The 20,736-nt window shown below is 30.9% G+C and overlaps 4 protein-coding genes and 1 long non-coding RNA gene across 7 annotated transcripts in view; 1 reads left to right on the top strand and 4 right to left on the bottom strand.

Annotated features, from left to right (window-relative positions):
- LOC138180725 (uncharacterized) overlaps positions 1-662 on the bottom strand; it is a 102,321-nt gene extending 101,659 nt beyond the window's left edge. The window contains exons 1-2 of the long non-coding RNA XR_011173364.1: positions 470-662; positions 14-141 (exon numbers count right to left, since the gene is read on the bottom strand). This is a non-coding gene — a long non-coding RNA (uncharacterized LOC138180725). The remainder of the gene's footprint in view (positions 1-13; positions 142-469) is intronic.
- Positions 663-801: 139 nt separating this feature from the next.
- Positions 802-2,117, top strand: Dtwd2 (DTW domain containing 2). The gene is made up of 5 exons (XM_069114739.1): positions 802-986; positions 1,094-1,255; positions 1,333-1,513; positions 1,581-1,783; positions 1,855-2,117. The coding sequence occupies exons 1-5, from the start codon at positions 904-906 to the stop codon at positions 1,982-1,984; spliced, it is 759 nt and encodes a 252-aa protein (XP_068970840.1). The 5' UTR covers positions 802-903; the 3' UTR covers positions 1,985-2,117.
- Art7 (arginine methyltransferase 7) lies at positions 2,089-5,081 on the bottom strand. Of its 2 annotated transcripts, XM_069114728.1 has the most exons (10): positions 4,691-5,081; positions 4,466-4,615; positions 4,167-4,388; positions 3,860-4,092; positions 3,646-3,775; positions 3,360-3,586; positions 3,081-3,280; positions 2,722-2,870; positions 2,471-2,631; positions 2,089-2,393 (listed from the first exon to the last, which is right to left on the bottom strand). In XM_069114728.1, the coding sequence occupies exons 1-10, from the start codon at positions 4,862-4,864 to the stop codon at positions 2,135-2,137; spliced, it is 1,905 nt and encodes a 634-aa protein (XP_068970829.1). In that variant the 5' UTR covers positions 4,865-5,081; the 3' UTR covers positions 2,089-2,134. The 2 variants fall into 2 exon arrangements, with proteins under 2 accessions (XP_068970829.1, XP_068970821.1); XM_069114720.1 differs by having other exon boundaries at positions 2,722-3,280; positions 4,691-5,079.
- A 4,289-nt stretch (positions 5,082-9,370) lies between these two features.
- LOC138180681 (sodium-dependent neutral amino acid transporter B(0)AT3) lies at positions 9,371-16,476 on the bottom strand. The gene is made up of 14 exons (XM_069114750.1): positions 16,396-16,476; positions 14,141-14,408; positions 13,698-13,896; positions 13,439-13,554; positions 13,256-13,363; positions 12,894-12,977; positions 12,656-12,817; positions 12,436-12,546; positions 11,905-12,106; positions 11,616-11,818; positions 11,318-11,519; positions 11,084-11,243; positions 10,708-10,971; positions 9,371-10,340 (listed from the first exon to the last, which is right to left on the bottom strand). The coding sequence occupies exons 2-14, from the start codon at positions 14,324-14,326 to the stop codon at positions 10,145-10,147; spliced, it is 2,193 nt and encodes a 730-aa protein (XP_068970851.1). The 5' UTR covers positions 14,327-14,408; positions 16,396-16,476; the 3' UTR covers positions 9,371-10,144.
- Positions 16,477-18,012: 1,536 nt separating this feature from the next.
- On the bottom strand, positions 18,013-19,345 carry LOC138180646 (uncharacterized). Of its 2 annotated transcripts, none has more exons than XM_069114707.1 (5): positions 19,139-19,345; positions 18,839-18,971; positions 18,435-18,592; positions 18,239-18,351; positions 18,013-18,166 (listed from the first exon to the last, which is right to left on the bottom strand). In XM_069114707.1, the coding sequence occupies exons 1-5, from the start codon at positions 19,282-19,284 to the stop codon at positions 18,120-18,122; spliced, it is 597 nt and encodes a 198-aa protein (XP_068970808.1). In that variant the 5' UTR covers positions 19,285-19,345; the 3' UTR covers positions 18,013-18,119. The 2 variants fall into 2 exon arrangements, with proteins under 2 accessions (XP_068970808.1, XP_068970798.1); XM_069114697.1 differs by having other exon boundaries at positions 18,839-18,974; positions 19,139-19,344.
- Between the last annotated feature and the right edge of the window lie 1,391 nt (positions 19,346-20,736).

The following is a 20,736-nucleotide window of genomic DNA, read 5'->3' as shown; positions in this document are numbered from 1 at the left end:
GTATTATACTTACCATTACCGCCACAATTTTCAACAGCAAGATTCCTGTTTCAAGGTACAACTAGTGACTCCTTCCGCCCAAAACCGTGCAATGAACCGTCAGTTTAAATATTGTAAAGATTTTCTGGGCTAACGATAGGCCTAAACAAAAATTTTGGAAGTACTTGTTAGAATATATGTAAATAATGAAATATTAAACTGAATAGAATATAATTTTCAATTAAATTTAGCTTGTTATTTATAGAAAATTTTTTAATTCATATTTCTGAATGATTATAATCGCAAAAAACACAAATATTTATAAAATAAAATATTAAATATTATGAAATAAGGTACAGTTTGCTTACAAATCAAATCTCTTAAAGAGCATCTTATATCATTGCTTTAATGACTATAGCCCAAAAAACTGGACGCAATAGAAACTAATTCCATTAAAAAGAAATAAAAACATGGAATACAAAATACTTACACTGCTTTATTCATCGTTTTGTTTAATTTTTCAGCAATAAAAATGCAAGACTCTCTTAACCGACACTTTCAAACTTAAAAAACTTTTCCGGAAACTGAACTGCTTGCGATTCTCGCATCATTTGTTATCCTATCGATTATCGATTCTACAAAGGCGCGAAATTTAAACTTTCATTATTCAATAGGAAAAAAATATGAAATTATTTGTTGTAAAAAGAAATATGATTATAGAATATATTTAATTTGCTGTTTTATTGATATTTAATATTAAAGAAACTATTATGTTATTATAAACAATAACGTTAATATATATATATGTATATATATATATTTTTTTTATACTATCAATACTATCTTGTCTTTCGTTATGCATGTACTTCTATCAATTATTACGTTGTTTGATCGTTTCTTTTATCTTTATAGATCATAACTAGAATGAATGAAGAAACTGTGTGGCAAGAATTATCAGAAATACTTGCTGATCCTCCAGAGACAAGAGATAAGTGTTCGCAATGCAAGTTCGTATAAATATGAAATTAGGTTATGTTTAAGCAATTATATATATCTGTATGTATTTCACATATCATTTTGATTCCATTAAAATTGATTAATGGGTTATATACAGAAGGCCCGTGCCAGTATGTTGGTGTCCGGGATTACCAAAGCATCCTGTATGTCCTGCATCAAGAATAATAATTTTACAACATCCAGCTGAAGCAAAACGTTGCTTACGAACTGCGCCTATGCTTGCTCTTGGTTTAGAACCTGGAAAATGTGTAATTTATAGGTGATTTATTTAAAATATTGATGTATAATATTAAAATTTGTAGTTATGTATAATGCTATGGTATTCTTTTATTTTAGAGGAAAAAAGTTTCCACTTTCAAAACATGAAGGCTTAACTGAAATTTTAAATGACAAAGATACTATATTATTATACCCATCTCCGGGTGCTATAGCACTTGATAAATTAAATCCTGTTGGAGTTAATGAACAGAAACCTTATAATCTTATTTTATTGGATGGAACTTGGCCACAAGCGAAGGTAGTGTATCTTGTAACTTAGCCAATTTATATACTAAAATGAATAAAGGAGAAGCTGTTTGTGACAGGCAATATATCATTCAAGTCCAGCACTGTGTGTTTTACGAACATGTAAATTAGTTGGTATTCCAACAAGTGAATATGTTATTAGAACACAACCAACTGAAGGTTGTTTGTCTACACTTGAAACTGGTGCATTTGCTCTTTCCATTTTAGAAGGTGATCTAGAATTAAAAAATAAAATGCTTGGACCTTTACATTATCTCTGCAGGCAAGATTTCTATTCGAGTAATATAAGATTACATCTTATATAGAAAGAGAATATAATTATGAAAATTTTAGGTTTCAACTAGAAAATGGTGCTGTAACTCATCAAAGTAAAGAATTTCTAATTAAACAGAAAGCTTATCCAAAACTAATAGGACGAAGACTAGCTAAGCAATTACGTATACTGCCAGAAGAATCTACATAACATTTTTTATGTAATAGTTTTTATAAGGAAATATTTTATAATAAATATGTAATTTTTATAAGCATATTTAAAAAATAAACAAAGAGGTAATTAAGACAAACGAATAAAATTTTTAATTTGAAAGTATATTTTTATAAATATTACATCATATTATTTCATATTTTTTGACAAGATGCGAAAATCAAATGTAATATTTCCGTATCGTGGTACAAAGCTAAATGACCATAAAACAGTACTTTGTTGTGTAACCTGTGTTATGTCTTTAAATAGGTGTACACCTTGTCTTGTAAATGGATCCCATGATATTCGTTTCCCAAATTGTACTTCTACAGTAGGTCCTGATGATACTGTGATTTCGGAATTCAATTGCCAATCAACCCATAAGGCTACACCATTACACATTCCACTTCTAAATTAACAAAAAATATAAAAAATGTAAACACGATTTTGTAATAACCATTAACATAAAATACCACAAACTCTTACGTTAAAATGGGTACACTTTCTGAAATATTAACATTCTCAGATTCATTGACATTTTGCGTTAAATCAAATTTTTTAATAACAAAAGGTAAACTTAATGCTTTGGCAGGATATTCCCATAATGGTTGAGCTTCTACAGAACTATCACTTTTGTCACTCGATGTCTATAAACATTATAATTAAAATTAACATTACAATTAAATATTATAAAAATTAAACTTTCATCATTTTATAATCTGTGTTGCTGTACTTACTTGTATAAGTTTGTCAAAAATAGATAAGTCAAAATCCTCACAAACTCCAAGAGGTGCTCGTATTTTATGCAAATCCTTAAATTCAACTATAACGCCCATTATTGTTGCTGCGATTGGAATTCTTTGTATTTGAGGCGAATACCTTGAAACTAGATACCAAAAGTAAAGATTTTCCCAAGGTACGATTGAAGTGATAAAATATGGTTCACCAAAAATTAAATTAATTGCACTTTCAGGAGGCAAATCGTTTACTGATTCAACAATTTCTACTCTCTCGGATAGCTCGTTCGTTTTAACAAACATTTCGATACATTTTCGAGACAAAAAGTTTGTCTCTAAGATGAAAATCTTTTTTGCACCTAATTGAATAGCTGCAAGACTCAATAGAGAGCCGTCTGAAAGACATAAACACACTGTGTCAGGTGTAACTTCTTTTTCTAGAGCTTTGATATATTTTTCATTTCGTATATGATCATTTAATTGTCCTATACGAGTTCTACAATAAGCTACGTGTACATTACAGCTGCAAACAGGTCTCTCACAATCTGGTGCTTCATTTCTGCAAACAAGATTGTATTTATTCTTATGAAAAAGTAAAACAACTAAAACAAAATAATAAGATCGTTAAAGCAGCTTACATTGATTCATTTATTAATTGAAACCATAATGAATATTCATCATGATATCCAATCAAGCTAACTTCTTTGTTAACAGTAACTAAGGTTTCAACGGGTAAATAGTAAATAGCTTGCATCCAGTGATCTCTCCAGGGTATTGCATCTGCTATTTCTTGCGAACTGAAACCTTTATTTTGTAAAATTTTTGTATCTGGATGTTCCCACACTGGAGCACTGCTTAACAAAACCTACATAAAGACTATTTAGTGACAGGTTTAAAATCTTTTAATAAATAATGATTACATACCTCATTATTTACATCCATAACTAAATCCCACCACATAAAAATAGCATGTGCAGTACCACTTGTAGTTGGTTTTACATGCAAACACTTTTTTTCATTATATAATAGAGTTGATTTACCAGATAAATCGAACCTAAAATATTCATTTTATACTTCGACCTTTTAATAGGTCTTTTCAATCTTGAACAATTTACATACATATGTAACATATATTTACCTAAAGATAGGCTGAGGAGGTAATAAAGGTTTGAACGCATTATCGGGAAATTGTGTTAACTGTATATCATGTACTGCAGCTGCTCCAGAACAAGATTTTACAGAACATGGGGTATTTAGTAAATATTTACTTTTATTTTGGATGGGATGTACTGTATTCCACGAGCACACAGTAGGACTCTCCACTACTTGTACCCAAATGGTGGCACTATGTGGAATCACAATACTGTTTTCCTTGAATAAAGTAAAAATGCATATATATTAAATGATATTATTCAAAATTGTATTAACTAAAGATGAGATTATACTTCAAGGAGATTTTCATGAGCATGACGAAATGTAGAAAGTGCTCCTTCTCCAATAAGTTCGGTATCAAATACTTCAGTAACTAAAATGTTTGCTTTTTTTATCATATCACCATCCTTTCCAATAGTCATTCTTGTAGAACGTTTGTGTATTAATTTAATTTTGTCTTCAAAACCATTCTCTTGAATTATTTTTATAGCACATTTAGCCATTGGTATGAAAGTCTAAAAAATGCCGCCAGGTCATAAAAGCTTTTTAATTTATAAATGCAATGCATAATAATTTTTGTGAAAATATTCACTTCGCAAGCTGTTATACTATCTGCTCCACATCTTGCAGCCATCATTGACAATAAACCAGTTCCAGTTCCTATATCAAGTACATTAGCTTCTTCTCCATCTTTATGTTTTTTCTCAATCGCTGCTTTAAGAGCTAGGTAATATTTCTGATTCTGTAATTATAAAAATATTTTGTAAACAGTACAAGTAAAAAGTTATTTTAAAACTATATAATATATAGTACTAACTCTTTCATGGTCATGTAACATATCAGCAAACGCTGATCTAGCAACTTCTTGATGATAATCATAATTTTCATCCTTTTCCTCCCAATTAACAGTCCCAATTAAAGGATTCAGGCATTGAATAAACATACTCATATTTCGTGTACGAATTAATTGAGTGAAACAAACTTTTAGCATAACCTTTTTCTGATAAACTCACGCAGATATGAAGTTTATTACCAAAAACAACTATTTATTTAGGAAACGAGAAATAAAAAACATTATGAAAGATTTATGTCAAACATGTAATTAATAATAAGTTTATTTATAGATATAAGATACAAATTAAAACTAAGGTTAGAATTTATCATATATTGAATGATTGAATTTATAATAATTGCGTTATAATTAATGCATAAATCAGAAATAATGAAATGGAATAAAATAAAATGAAATCAATAATTGCAGAAAAATATAATTTTAATTTTAAACACTGCAAACTACAAGAGCACGTGTATTCTACAAATTTATGGAATTTATTGATGAACTGTTGATAAATGTATGTGAATAAGTACATATGCATGTATCTGAAATTATTTTCTGCTATAGCAGAGTAAGAGATCATTTAATATGATAATTCCTAAAATATTAGTTTTAATTTATGTAATTATTGGGCATCAATATTCTCCTTGTAATAGTACATATAATGTGTTAAAATGACTACTGCATTTTTTCTAGTATAAATGGATATTTTTTAAACATACTAATGTGTATTAAATATTATAAACTGTAATTAGAAATATACTACTTGAGAAATAAATAATAAAATAATACAACTTAATACAAACTAGATACTGTTAAATTTTTAATTTTTTTCGCGCGTATTTTTACTATTCTGTTTCACTACCAGGTGGCATACTTTCGCGCACATTTTTAACCAATCATAATCATTTACTTAGACTTTGCATATATCTAACTCAAAAATACCTTTTCATTTGTTTCGTATCTTGTTTACCGGTAACGCATTTCTTTAAAACGGAATATATGTGTATATTTCTTTAAAGCGCATTTACATCTCGTTTCGCCTGTTTTAAGTGTAATGAAACCAAGAAAAATTTTTAGGAAACTGAAAACTATGATTCATCGAAGCGATTTGATCACTGACATAAAAAGTACGTAAATATATATTTTCTGCATTTTATGATAGTTTTTATGATTTACTGTATAATATTCTATTGTCAGCGGCGTGAATTTAAATAATTTCTATTTCCTATATTCTTAACATATTTCGTGTTCCAAAGATTGAATTTTGGCAGATGTTCGATATATAACCAAGAAATTACATAAAAATATTTATTTATAAAGAAATTGCAACAGCATTGAATTTTTTCCGAAATGTTTTCGTTTTGTACGAATTTCTTTGTATTTTGTTTGTATGGTAGATTGAAGAATACTTTTATTTACTGAAGAAACGCTTTATATCCTTAGTTTTAGTGATCAAAATGAAAAGATCTTGATATCAATTATAAAATAATACTTTGCGAATATTATTTTAAATGATATTTTATGTAAATTTTAAAATAACATTATATATTAATATTATTAATATGAATATATTATTCTGAATTTAAAACTAAATTTTATCTCTTAAAAAGTTAAGAAAATCGATATAATAAGAAATCCACATTTACGCCCGGTATTTATTTTAACATTCAACTGACAACAATATATATATGTACAGTTTTATGTATGCGTAATATCAGTGTGTATATACTCATTATTCTTTATATATAATTATAACATTAGCTACCGTCCGTACCTGATCTTTATATCTTATTTATTATTGCGCAAGCTACATCGACTTTGGTTACTTGATACGATGTATCATTAAAACTTTAATATAACACGAATCATCCTCAAAATCTGACTTCACAGCTTACGCTCGTGTCTCTTTGACCGATATATCAACCTTTCTTTCACGCTTAAATTGTATTTTAAGTATGGATGGACACGACTTCCTTGTTTACACTTTGAAAACACAATGAGATATGTAGGAGAACGACAAACGAAATTATCTAAAATTAAGATATTAAGATTAATAATCCATTTTGTTATCCTTGATTAAGCACATAATAGTTCATAATTATTATTGATACATTTCATTGACCCTTTTCGTGCACTCCACGAACATCGACATGAAACAACGTTCTTCACTTAGCCTTGAATGCTATAAATGGATTTTAAACTACTCAAATCGGCGTATAAGTGTACAAAGTGCGCTAAATAAATTGTATTTTATTTTTTCTTGCTTTAAATTCTTATCTTTTAATTATTGTCTGCTAATTACGTATTGTTTTGCTCAGGCAAATAATACTTACTGCATTTCGTATTTGCGTTATTTACTTAAGTTTCTTTTATTATCGATATCGATAGGTAGTAACACTTCGCATTTACAAATAATTTGCGAAGATATTAACAATTACGGATTAACAATTAAACGATGTTAGCGCACTGCATACACCAACGCAGCCCTTTCAGGCTCAAGATCTTGAATAACGATACGAAGAAATAAAATTAATTCGTGTGAATTATTGTCTGAGATTTATATGTTTCATAGTTCGAGGCAATGCATACGAAACACATGATAGTGAAAGAAACATTTGTACTATTCATTGCAGTGGTGATTCATCATGTTTCACGCGGCAGCTCCTTGTCCCGCAAGTTATTGTCCATTTAGAGTTTAAAAGACACTTCAACAATTATTTACAATCGAACTATTCCATACGAATAATAATAATATAATATACGAATACAAGTAAATCACTAATCGATTCAGGAGCAACATAATTAATCCTCGGGACTGTTATTAAGTCGGTAACAGGACCTTAACAAGTATAATATAATATTATCAACGATTTTGTTTATATATATCATTTTGTATTAAATTCTCTTATATTATCATAGTTTAGCACCTTTCTGAGGAAACAAGAGAAAAACGACCTATGCGAATGTTAATAACTCGAAATCAAAAGTATATGTGGTTATTAGTTTATCGAATATAAAGGTTCGAGTTTCTTCTCTTTACCGATGATGGCAAACCTATTTCCGATACTGTGCGCGATTTCTACAATGAATTTCTTCTGTTTCAAGCTGTTTCATTAGAATGATAGTGAAACATGTGACAGTTCGTGATCAACAATTTGTCAAAAAGAGTTAAGACCATACCCAAAAGCGCGCATACAAAATAGAGAGATTCGAAGTACAAATAGACGCGATTAGAGCGTATCTCACTACTGCTCTAGTCTCTGTTAATAAACGATTTTCTTATCGAAGGAATGGATTCGTTTATCTTTTTCGTAAAATACCAATTTCGGAAATATTTCTGGATTTTAATGTTTACGATAGATTTGCATCGTTTTTGGTTTTTGCCTTAAAGAGATCCTTTAAAGTGTAAAATTGATCTAAAAAGTATGCTATCTCATTTGCATGTTACAAAGACGATTGGAATAACGTAAACGATACCGTAACATATATAAAATACATCGTATATAGTACGTTAAGAAAATATATGAAAACGAAATTCTCTATTCCTTCGACCGATGCAGTAGCTCTCGATTTCATAGGCCTCGGTGAATGTGCAAGAAGTGCAGTGCATACGTTTATCTTATTATCGAATTTTTTAATCGATTAAAAGTTCCGATTAATCGAATCTCATTATTGTCGTACGATTCCTCGTCAATATCAAGTCTTAAAAGATTTTCTTATTGTCCTTATACGTTAGAACGTTCGCCGACAAGATCGACGAACATACGCTACAATCGCAATGAAATTTTTTCTCGCCTGATACGTCGTTTTGATATGCGATCCTCTTTTTTCTCTTTTCTATTCCTATCGGGGTACTTTCAACGCGATATACCAAACAAACATGCTGATCAATTCTCACTTGCCCTTCGAATTCTCGTTCTCTTTTCTCGGCTATACTAAGAAACAAAGTTTATAAATTCGAGACGTAAGATATGTATGTAGAGATACCGTTAAAGTAACTGATATTCGTTTAAGAAGGCTACGATGGAATATTAATTATTCGAATGCAGCACACTTGATCACACCTTGGGAAAGGTTTTTTCTTGATATAATTCTTAATCTGATTGCTTTTTCTCTTACTTTCGAACTTTCGTCGTAAATTTTGCAATGAAATATAGATGTTACCTTCGTAATATAACTTTCATGTAATATTAGTACGCAATGGTAAGAGCTTAACGGAGAATCAATCAGCGAAATAGCGCTGTTTAATACCTTCACCAAAAACGAGAATAGAAGCAATACGATTCGGGAACGTCCCCTTCTTTACGCCCATTGGACGGTTCCTACTCTAATCTTAGGTCTCACATTATTTAAAATTTGCTAAGCGGTAAAAGTTCTCTCGAGTCTAATTTTAATATTATCCTAGTTATATTATGATCTGCAACCTGTCGCAGAGATTCAACTTGTCTTTTAAGAATGTATATTGTAAATGCTAAAATGACGCGTTACATTGCTAAATAGTCCGGATATACGATATATCTCTTAAATTATTGCGAAACATATGGTTTAATTTATGAAATTTTATTCGATAGGATTCTTTCTTTCTTTCTTTCTTTCTAGAAGACGATTGAAATACTTTGTTATATTTAATTTAAAATGATTTCTTATTCGCTGTATATACTATGAATAGATATATTTTCTTTTTTCTTTTCCTTTTTTTTCATTATCGCGCAATGTGTAAAAAACAAAATTTTATCTCTTACAAGTTTTTGATATATCGAATATAATAATCGAATTAAATAATGGAATTTAATAGATCTAATGATAGTATATCGTATCGATAGATGTATCGTATATCTGCATCATCAAAGAAACTGTAAGTTTATATTAAAAACAGAACTTGCAGTTTCTTATTAATGTTTATCCTTATCCGTTTTGTATTCGCTTCCACATATTGGAAATTACTTATTGAAAATGTTAAACGCTTCTACTTTACCTTCTCAATTAATATTGACATTCGCACGTACCGCTAAATGATTCAGAGACTCGAGAATCAGCGGAAAGACACGTCTAAAAACGAAGAGCAATTAATTGCGCTTTAATCGTCATATTAAATTCGTACTTTCGAATTTCTCCCTTATTCAAACGTGTTTTATGATATATCTTCTAAAAGAAGTTCATCATAACACCGCAATGTAAATGTAAATCGAATTATATAAACGTCATTTCCAGATTAATTGACACGATGTACCCTTCTAAATATTCTCGAAATTAAATTAAATGATGTCAAGTGTTAAATTTAAATTGAGACGAAAAATGGTAATCATAACACCTGGTTACGCTTAAATTAATTTCCAACGATGCAAACCTCGACATGAAGTTAAAAAATGCTGTTTCTCTGTCTATGAACCATTTAAACACACGTTAATCCAACATATACGAGGATAACCATTCCTAGGTGAGATCCTCGTCGTCATCGCTGGGTCCACCAGTTGGGCAACAAAGACCCTCTGAGCCATCGCTTCTTATACAGAATAACAAAGTTTCAGCAGGTGTAACTTCGTGTGGTACGATTCCGTGAAATTCTTTCAGATCGGCTGCGGGGAACCACGCTTTCTCGTTATCCTCGATTATGAGTATTCCGAAAAGTCTAAATTGAGAAATGAATGACGAAAAATTGTGAGAATATGAAATATTAAAATACATATATAAACTGGTTCCGGATATTACGAAATATTTGAAACGTGAAATTAATCTTTGACTATAGGTCGCATGTTCTTAGGAGAGAATCGAAATTTTGTTCCATTATCATGATCTAAATATCTTTAACCATAAAAATCTTTAACAAAAAAAAACGCGTATCGTTGAAGGAAATAGTTAGATTAATCTACTAATTTCTATCGCACAATTTAATAAATAGAATCATCGAGTAATTTGTTTGTAATAATAGAAAAATACGAAGTTTATAGTTAGCGGTTTATAATAAAAAAAAAGTTGAAAAAATACGAAAACATCACCTGCAAATAGCAACTGTGGGAATCCAAAGAACAGAAGCGAGAATGAGGATACCGATGAGAACCAAGGCCCAAACCGGCCACTCGTGTTTCTCCGTAATACCTTTGCTGGCAACCCAGGCTGGATAACCACTTCCATCGACAATTATTTCCACGATCGAGGCAACTAAAATGCTCAACATAGCTAACGGACTGAGATATTTCCAACAAATTAGCCAATAAAGGCCTGGACGGTTGCCAGTCATTAGCTCGATATCATCGGCGAATCTATTAACGAAATAACGCCAACAATCCAAATGATTTTACAGATAATATCGATGAAAGACGTTACTTATATTTTAGATATAATTATATTATATCTATTATATCTATTATATACCTTTTCAAACCATATACATATGACACCGCGATACATTCAAAGAAGGCGATAATCAACAGAGGAAAGTTTCCACTGAAATTATCGAATAATACGAACACGTAGCTACCAGCACCGTGAGCAAAGGCCATTGAAATCGTGCAACAAACCAAACAAATACCTCCTATATTGAAAATGATTAACTTTAGTCGCGTTTAACTATTTTAATGAATAGCTATTTTTTTAATAATCGCTGACCTGTGAGAATTTCTTTTCGTAAATTTGGAAACAATTTCATGTCCACGATACTTGTAACGACTCCCTCGAGAGTGCCGAATTGAGAGTCGATTCCCAATGTGAATAACATAAGGAAGAATAATATGGACCAGAATTGTGCTCCAGGAAATTGATTAATCGCTTCTGTGAAGATGATAAACGCTAAACCTGTGCCAGATGCTGACTGAAATGATCATTAGAAAAAGATTAAGCTTCTAAAACAATTGAAGATAAATTCTGTAATAGTAGAATTAGGCTGATCGTCATTATTATAACTTACATTATCCAACTCTTTCTCGAGATCACATTCGGGTAATTCTGGCATGATTAAATTATCCAGCGTTCCATTCCCTGTAGTAATATTCAAAAGTGTACCGGTTGCTGGTATTTCATCCGGTATTTTATCTATCTGACCAAAAACATTCATGAGCGTCATGTTCCTTTCCACTAAACAATGTTCATAAACCATAGTAGCTTTGAAACCTATATTTCAACAAATACACATACATATGTATTTAATATATCCTTTTTCGTATTTATTATTTAAAAATCAGTAGAAAAATAATTACCAATAATAGAAAACACAACAATCCCGGCAAACATCGAAGTGAAACAATTCGTCAAACTGACCATGATAGCGTCTCGATAGCAATTGTTATTCACGGGATTGTAAGAAGAGAAAGCTATTAAACCACCAAATGCCAAACCGAGGGAAAAGAATATCTGAGTGCCCGCTTCTAGCCATACTACCGGATCAGTTAATTTCCACCACTAAACAAATTATTTTATTATTGAAATTAATAATAATAATTAATATTCATCTACTATAATACTAATACATATTATAATATGAAGATTAAATGGGAACTAATGAAGATTAACATGATAAATTTATATCTGTCGATGTTCTAATTTTTATGTTACCTGATGACTAAAATGAAATACTTTAATATGACAACCATTGGAAAAAGAACCATTTGTTAAGTCCGAAGGTATAAATTTTGTTAAATCCCGCTATAAAATGTATCTCATTATCATATTTTCCCCCTGTGGTTTTCATATTAATAATATTATTATTGATAAAAATTGAAAAATCGTACCTTTGGAGTGAAAAGATGACGTAGACCGTCAGACATCCCCGTCAAAGTGACGCCACGGAAGAAGAATATGATCAAAACGATATATGGAAATGTGGCGGTCACGTACACGACCTATAAAAGATATTTCGATTTATAAAATTGTTTGAAAAATTGATCATATAATCCTACACATAATTACATAAAATCATGCAGTCAAAGTTTGAATACTTTAAAGGAATACCTTCCCTGAAGACGCGATTCCCTTGATCATGCACATATAGACGAGAATCCAAGCGATCACCAATGCCAGAGCAATTTTCCAATTAAATATTTCTGGGGTATTGATATCTTCGGAGATTGCCAATGTCGTTCGATACCAGAAGTACTGTGTGGGACTGCTAACCTGAGAAGCAATCACTGGTTATAGCGCAATTATCCCGATTAAGCACGGAGGCATTAATTAATTCGATCAATCGTACCACACACTCTGGTTCAGGCGCATATGATCCGTTTTGGAAATATACGTTAGGACACTCTGCCCATGGTAGCTGTGATTGAAAACTCTAGAGAGGAGATGATTTATTCGTTAATTTATTTATTAGCTATAGTTAGATATAAGTACTAAAAAAATTAGCATACGAGTTGTATCACAGTGTGATTCTATTTTAGTCTAAATTATGCATTAATAAAATCTTCTTTTCACAAATGTTTTATGTTATCCCAACGATATAATAAAATTATGCTTTGATTGGGAATTTTTGGCAACCGTTATAGAAGTGTCAAGAATTATAGATTAGCAATTTTTTAGCGAGCAACTATTTAAAGATGAATGAATACTTGCTTGAACAAAGTAAAAGAGGCACCAGGCGATAATAGTATTGTAATACAGAGCGACGTTGAAAGATACTACAGCACTGCTTACGCCGATACCAGCCATATATGGAGAAACCTGTTAGAGAGTATGATGTATCGTAAGCGTAAGTTTATTTTGACGGATGCAAGTTATACATTTTTCAACAATCACCTGATTCCATACACCGATAGCACCCTTTCGTAATCTCTGGCCAATTGCCAATTCCAGATAAAATATAGGGATACCCTCGATTGCCAGCATTACAAAGTAAGGGATTAAGAATGCACCTGTTTTGGATGGTTCGAACAAAGAGAAAACAGTGAATTTTAAATATTTAGAATTTCCATAATAAAATAACTCATTAATCATTCCAGAGCCCTACCAATTTTTAAAAATATGTTTTTTTTTCATTATAAAACAATCAACGCACCTCCACCATTTTTTTGCGCGAGATATGGAAATCTCCATACGTTCCCAAGCCCTACTGCGTACCCCACGGTTGCTAATAGAAACGTAAGCTTACTATCCCAGTTTTCTCTTTCATCTTCCCCCGCTTCTGGTCGGAAAATCGGTTTTCCTTCATTACTTCCAAGCTTGCTACCCCCGCCCTCATTCCCCGTTTTGTTGTTCTGCAATCACAAATAATAACCAGATTACTTATTTCAGTTAATAACAGATGTTCTCTACAGTACGTTTATTCACACGTAACAAACATTTTTTAGTCATAAATTAACAAATACAAGTAATTAAATTTACAAGCAATTTATATTACTTATTTAACTTCCAAGTTCTATTTTTCTTATAATTGTTCCTCCTGTCGTGACGTATTATTTTTATAATATTTTTCAAATTATTATTGCTTGACATTATTACCTTCGTGTTAGGACTGGAGTCCTCAAAGGCTGCGTTCGTGGCCCCGTAATTGGCAGTGGTGTTAGTCTTTCTATTGTCCACCACTAATCTTCCTCTCATTTCCTTCATTTCGAGTTTGTCGACGCTTTTTTGGGGCTTCAAGTCGCGCGAACTTTGCCGCCGGACGAGGTGGGCCGTGTTTGCCATTCTTTCTGTTTATTGTGCGACCACGATTTTCTTTTCTTCGAAAGATCAAACAAAAATACCACGCGCGCCTATGGACTCCATCCTGTTGAAATTAAAATGTCTATTGTATTTTATAATCATATAAATATTAATTACTATTATACCTATGGAGGAATGTCTGTAATCTTGGAAAAAGAGCAGCAAATGTGAAAGATGTAAAGGTTCGAAGATTTAAATAGCAATAGAAGGTTGGAAGAAAAAGAGAGAGAAAAACAGAAAAGTATAACTTTTACTACGTATTCATAAACATGAATGAATTTGTAGATACAAACGTAGTAAATTTTAGTCGCTTAATAAATGCAAATTTCGGCGAAAAAATTAAACGTAAAAATTAAAAGTATTCGTGTTTGAGATATTCAATTTTAGTACATAGATAAATATAAATGCAAACTATAATTATTCAGCTTTTATTTAATTTAGTAGTTTTTAATTTTATTACGCTAATATTGAGTTCAATTAATAATTAATTGACAGCTAATAGATATTAAATACTTTTGTTCTTTAAAAATTTTTGTATACCATAAAATTCAATATCCTGTGTTTCAACGGTACTAACGAAATAAAATGCCAATATTGTTCGTCGGAAAGGTTCTATTACAGCATCTTATTTTACGTTAATTATGAAAAAATCATAAAGGAAGGAAATGAATACATTTCTGGAATTAAAATTAGGCTCGTTTCAGAAAGAATTATTGAATTACTCTTCGTTCCACACGCGTTCACAGTTCTCGGTTCTCGGTTCCGTTTTATGGTGTTAACAAGTACAAGCAAGGACTACGACTAGTACAGCCTTTTACAGTCCCATTTGTAAGAACACGCTCCATAAACTCGACACATTACATTTGGAACCTCTAGTTATTTCACTCGTTCATTGATCATAGTTTTCAATAAAATATTTGTTGAAAAACAAAATATGGCTTAGAACATTCAACACGTTATTTGAATGTTCAATTACAGTTTTTCATTAAATATATTCATTGATTTTACATATTTATTGATTTATTAATCATTTTTAAAAACGTCTATTTTTTCCAACAATTGAAACAATAAATAAGAATAATTACTCAATATTCAGCAAATTCATATGATTATGTAACATAGATATCACATGTAAATTATAACATAGTCGTGAGGATTTAAAGTAAACAATAGATAAGGGAGAGCAAGTGATGTGTAAAGGATCGCACGCGATTTTCCCGTTTACTAATTTGAACGCTCTCTACGCTGTGAGAAAAGCACTTGATGGAAAATGTCTTAATAATTCTACTCAAGGAACCTGGCACACGTCGTTTTTTTCATCGATAGGACAATTAGTTAGGAGGGTCAGATGTTTGCCTTGCGACTTTACCACGGCCCTGACCTCATATACAAGAAAACTTGACAGTCAATTGCGAGTCACTAAATATTCTGCAAGTATGATTACATCGAGAACACTTGCCGTTGAAAATGTTTACTTCCATGTCGATTGTGACGTATCAACGATCGAATATCATTACAGTTTTCCAACCGAACGATTTGCGCTAATTTGATGAATAAAAATTTACTCGGAAAAGAAAATGACATTAAGAGGAATAATTCTCATACAACTTCCTTCGCTTTTGTTTAATAAAAATCAAGTGAAATATAATCATTTTTTAAAAATATTTTCGATAACATGTTGGGCGGCAATTTTACACGAGTAACATGCACTATAACTATCGTTCCCATTGACGTCATGAGCGCACTAGTCAAGTGACATTTTTCGTCCTACGTAATATTCCCAATTGAAAACGGCTTTGAGAAATATCTTCCAAATATTTCGAACTGCATTCATTCAACGAAACTTATTCGTACGAACGTAATTTGATGTGCTTTCATTCAAAAGTCCGGAGAGAAAGAAATGAAATAAATACGATTCGACCCTGTTGTTTTCACAAAATAATCTCACGTAACAACAACGTAATACGATCTATATCGACTTCATACAAAATTATTAACAAAAAAAATTGTGCCATTTAGTCAGAAAATAACATTGCAAGCTCGTCACTAACCTGTTGGGGTGAAATAAAGAAAAGCGCGAGGGCCTCCTTATGGTTCGAGGAGCAGTGAGCTACTGTGGCACCCTCTACTACGATGGTAACTTTTGAAATCACGATATTCAACAGAATCAATAGCAAGCGCCGGCGCCCCAATGCGTCCGTGTCCTACAGACCGGAATATGCGTGAGCCCCTTTTGTCAGGAGATTGGTCGATGATCGGCAAACCGATCGTAGGAATGTGGCGAATAACCAATGTCATCGCGTCTTTGTCGTTGATCAAAGGGCTAAAACGCAAACGTAACACGACACGAGACGATGCCTGATATTACAATCGTTTAGTTTGAAATATTACGGAAAAATGGAATTCTTCCTTATGAAATTCCGCACGTATAGACATGTATATATGTGATTTTGATAAATGCATTTTGCAATTAATGCATTATCTTCCATTATCTTGCATTATACTTTTAAGTAATTCTTCATTAAAAATTAACGAATAAGAGGATTTTTTAAAGAGGAACTTTTAAAAAGGATTCCAAATACTTAGAAACGCATAATAATTTTATTAAGTTGGAAAAGTTCGTAACAGGTGAGTAGTTTATAATAGACTTTACAGATTAGGTGTATCGAATGCATAGGATTTTATCTGGGTAGGTAATTACATTGGAAATTCCGGTGAAAGATTAAATAAAAGCATTTGGCCTTTACAAAAACTGAATCGATAATAAGTAACACGAATTCTACTATTCTATATATACGTATGTAGAAGAAAGTGTCCAAGTGTGACATGTCTAACAGAAAAAAGTCATGAATTACGTAATTATTATTTTTTCTGTTGTGGACTTTACTTCATCTCGCGAAGGAATTATGTTTCGCTAAGTGGTTGTTTCCTCCAATTACCAGTTGCTCGTGTTATGGATAAGTAATGCGAAGAGGGTAAACCTCAGCGACAGTAATGAAATTATCGTTAATATTGTTTCAAGCTAACGCTCATTTCGATTAAACAGCACGCTTTACTTCCGATAGACAGCGAAGCGGCTTTGTATTTGCTAGTTGGGACAAGGAACAATCAAATTTTGCTTGTATCATGTCAGAATGTTTGTTAATACAAAAAGGAATATCAAACCTTCCATGTCAATTCCTTTTTTATGAAATGAATTTAAATTCACATACATATTGGTATAGTAAATAGAACAAAAAGTTAGCGAAGTTTTAATTGAAATTTCATTTCAATAACATATCAGACATCGTGAATCATTAGTTCACGCAAGAAAAGTTGTGGTATCTTTTTATTGCTGTCACCTGCAGATAAAAGAAGTTTATACATACATTCGTCGTTTCAGTAGATAAACTTGCTTTGAGTCAGACAAGTAGAACACGCCGTGCAGTTTGTGACTGTGAACTTATATAACAGGTTATACTACTTGTAATATCTATTTCACTATAGATTTCATAATCCGCAGGCAATTAGTTTTCGTTATTTTGTATGAATTAGGTTTTCATATATTGATTTTGTGAAGTATACAAATATAAAAACACATATTTGCGAATTCACTCGGTATACTTATGGTTTGCTGTGTGCAGAAACTTTTTAAATTTCAGGAAGATGAGGTCATTGAAGAAATAATATAAATACAGATATTTTTATTTATTCTAATTATATATAAAATATTGCAGGCTCTAAAAATATTTGCTTATAAAGATTTATAATAGTTATACGCAATAAAAAAAAATTTCTAACGTAAAGACTCTTTTATTAAGAATTGCGTGAAATATAGTATACCTGCAATAAATAATGCAAATTAACGACAAAATTGCTAATTAATTAAAATGCTAATTAAAGCCAGGCACTTACGTTCGATGTGCGCCCTTTTAAACCTGTCCTCGACGAAAGACTTCGTTAAATTTTCAATCGTATCTTCATCTTTGTAATTGAATTGTTTCATATTTCCATTGATCAAAAGATATCTAAAGATCTTATAAATTAAGAAAAATCTACACATAGATACAGTAAAATTGAAATCTGAGAAATATTTCCAATTAAAAGATACAATTCATGGTAGTAATTGAAAGCCTCAATAGCCCATTCCAAGAGCAAATTTAATCGTGGTCTATAGGGTGTTCCATTGATTAATTCCTTCATTGTTCCCTCGTCTAGCGAAACCTTGCTTCGTGCATCTTCCAGATTGTTTAAACGATTTTTTAAGTCCTAAAGTAACATTTTCAATAATTCTATCACATCACCGATTAATTAATTTTTTACTTTGACATAATTATCTCTACATATTTTTATATGCGATATTATGTAACAGTTTCTGGGAAAATTAATCTTTTTATATAAATTATAGTGTACTACCTTCAATTCTTTGTAATCAATAAGAGAAGAAGAATTAATTAAGGTTATATGTGTAACAAACAAGTAAGATATGAATGTAGAAATGAAAATTTTATTTACTTGATTAATGTTATTGAATCGCATTAAAATGTTGAACAGCAATGTCAGTTCATTGTCGATCCCCATAAGAATTTTAAAAATCAATCTTTCGCGTAGCTCATCTACTTTACAGAGTTCTGCATCATCAACTTCGCTGCTGTAACAGAACGACATCTGATGGTAGATCAATGAAATTTCTACTTCTCTGAAATATCGACGTAGCTCGGAATTATGTGTTGAGTTTCTACTCTAGCTACTGTATGCGCATTACGTCTGAATCAGTGATAAAATTCGTGACAAAAAATAGAAAGTTAACGTTACCTTATGACGAGTCGGAGTTGCTCTGATTGATTTCTCAACGCGTGTAGAGGCCGCTTAGCTTCCTCGGATAATTCATTCCACTTGCAATCTACTTTCTCTAACTGTGAGAAATAATTTATCAAACATTTATGTACTTCCTTTGCCATGCCGTCTATAGGTTATTAAACAACTTTGGACATGTCCTAATAGCTTCTGGTAAAAGAAACAGAGAGCGCTGATTCACACTAATGTTATCACCGCGAAGAACATTTTGTATTGATGTATCCAATGTGTTATAAATACAAAATTCGCAACACAGATAGATGAAATCAATCCAAAATTTGCTATCATTATATTAAATAATAATTGGACATGTAAAGATATTGTTTAAGTAATCATATTTTTAGAAATCCTGATTTACACAATTTCCTACTTCATATGCAAACGTTGTTGCACCTATCAATACACTCTAGTGAAGAAAATTACTATAAAAAACGATTAACAGACAATAAAACATTTTTTATTAAATATGTAACTGTAATTGACCATCACGGATAAGTTATGCAATTAATGCAATTGTTTGTTTCATTTTATGAATCGAATTATTTCTGTAGATACAATATATTACATTATCATTATAATTATTTAGATAAAAAACACTTGATTACTGGTTAATCGCGGCATTGATAGTACTGTCATTGACGATTTGAGATCTCTTTCACAAAGTTCGTAAAACTGATCTCTTGTGTAAACTCATTTATTCATACAGAAGCACAGCTTACATGAAACAGAGAGAAACAAGAACCTTTCTTCCGTTTAATTGTGATTAGAATAGAGCGAAGCACAACCATTGTATCTGAAATATACATACATATATAAATGCAAAAACATCGATATTAAATTACAGAAAATATAAAAATAGTGTTAAAGAAATACAGAAAATTTATTATATTTATAAATACAGAATTAATTTATTATATTTATCTTTTATTTACCTATGTATAATTTACTTAACTACATTGATAATAATAAATGTATCTATGAAATATTCAATTATTGTTAAATAATATTTCAGATTACTTAGTTTAGTTTAGAATAAGTTAGTAGTCTTTGAAAGATTGGTTTATCGTCGTGCCTTGAACTGGAACAAAATTTTTTATTTACACGATTATGAGAATATAACTTCCTCGTTCTATAGAACGTTCTATATCATTAATGTTTAAAGTTTCGATACCTTGAGAACGAAGGTATGGAAAAACTTCTGATTTATAAACTACACTTTAAAGCGTATCTGTTTCCTTCGTCTTTGTTCTTTTATTGATCATTCTTACAATTGGGTTTACTACAGTATCTTAGTGGCAGTAATTTTCATTTCACAAAAAGTAACTACAAATTTTAACAATTGACACACTTAAAAATTATTTACTTAACACCGTTATTAAAAATTAAATTACCTACATATAAAATTTAAAAGAATATTTTTTTAATTCTAAATAAGAGCATTATAAGCAGAATTTATTAACATTAACAAAATTATAAAAATATATACGATTGTTTTTAATATCGAAAATATTATAACTGCCATTAGGTTCCAGAATTTTTCATAAAATGCTACTTTT

This window comes from Bombus flavifrons, chromosome 1 (genome assembly GCF_040668555.2).
Source record: "Bombus flavifrons isolate JBK064 chromosome 1, iyBomFlav1_principal, whole genome shotgun sequence".
Classification (NCBI taxonomy): Eukaryota; Metazoa; Arthropoda; class Insecta; order Hymenoptera; family Apidae; genus Bombus; species Bombus flavifrons.
Note: the sequence above shows the minus strand (reverse complement) of the source record. Positions and strands in the feature narration are given on the sequence as shown.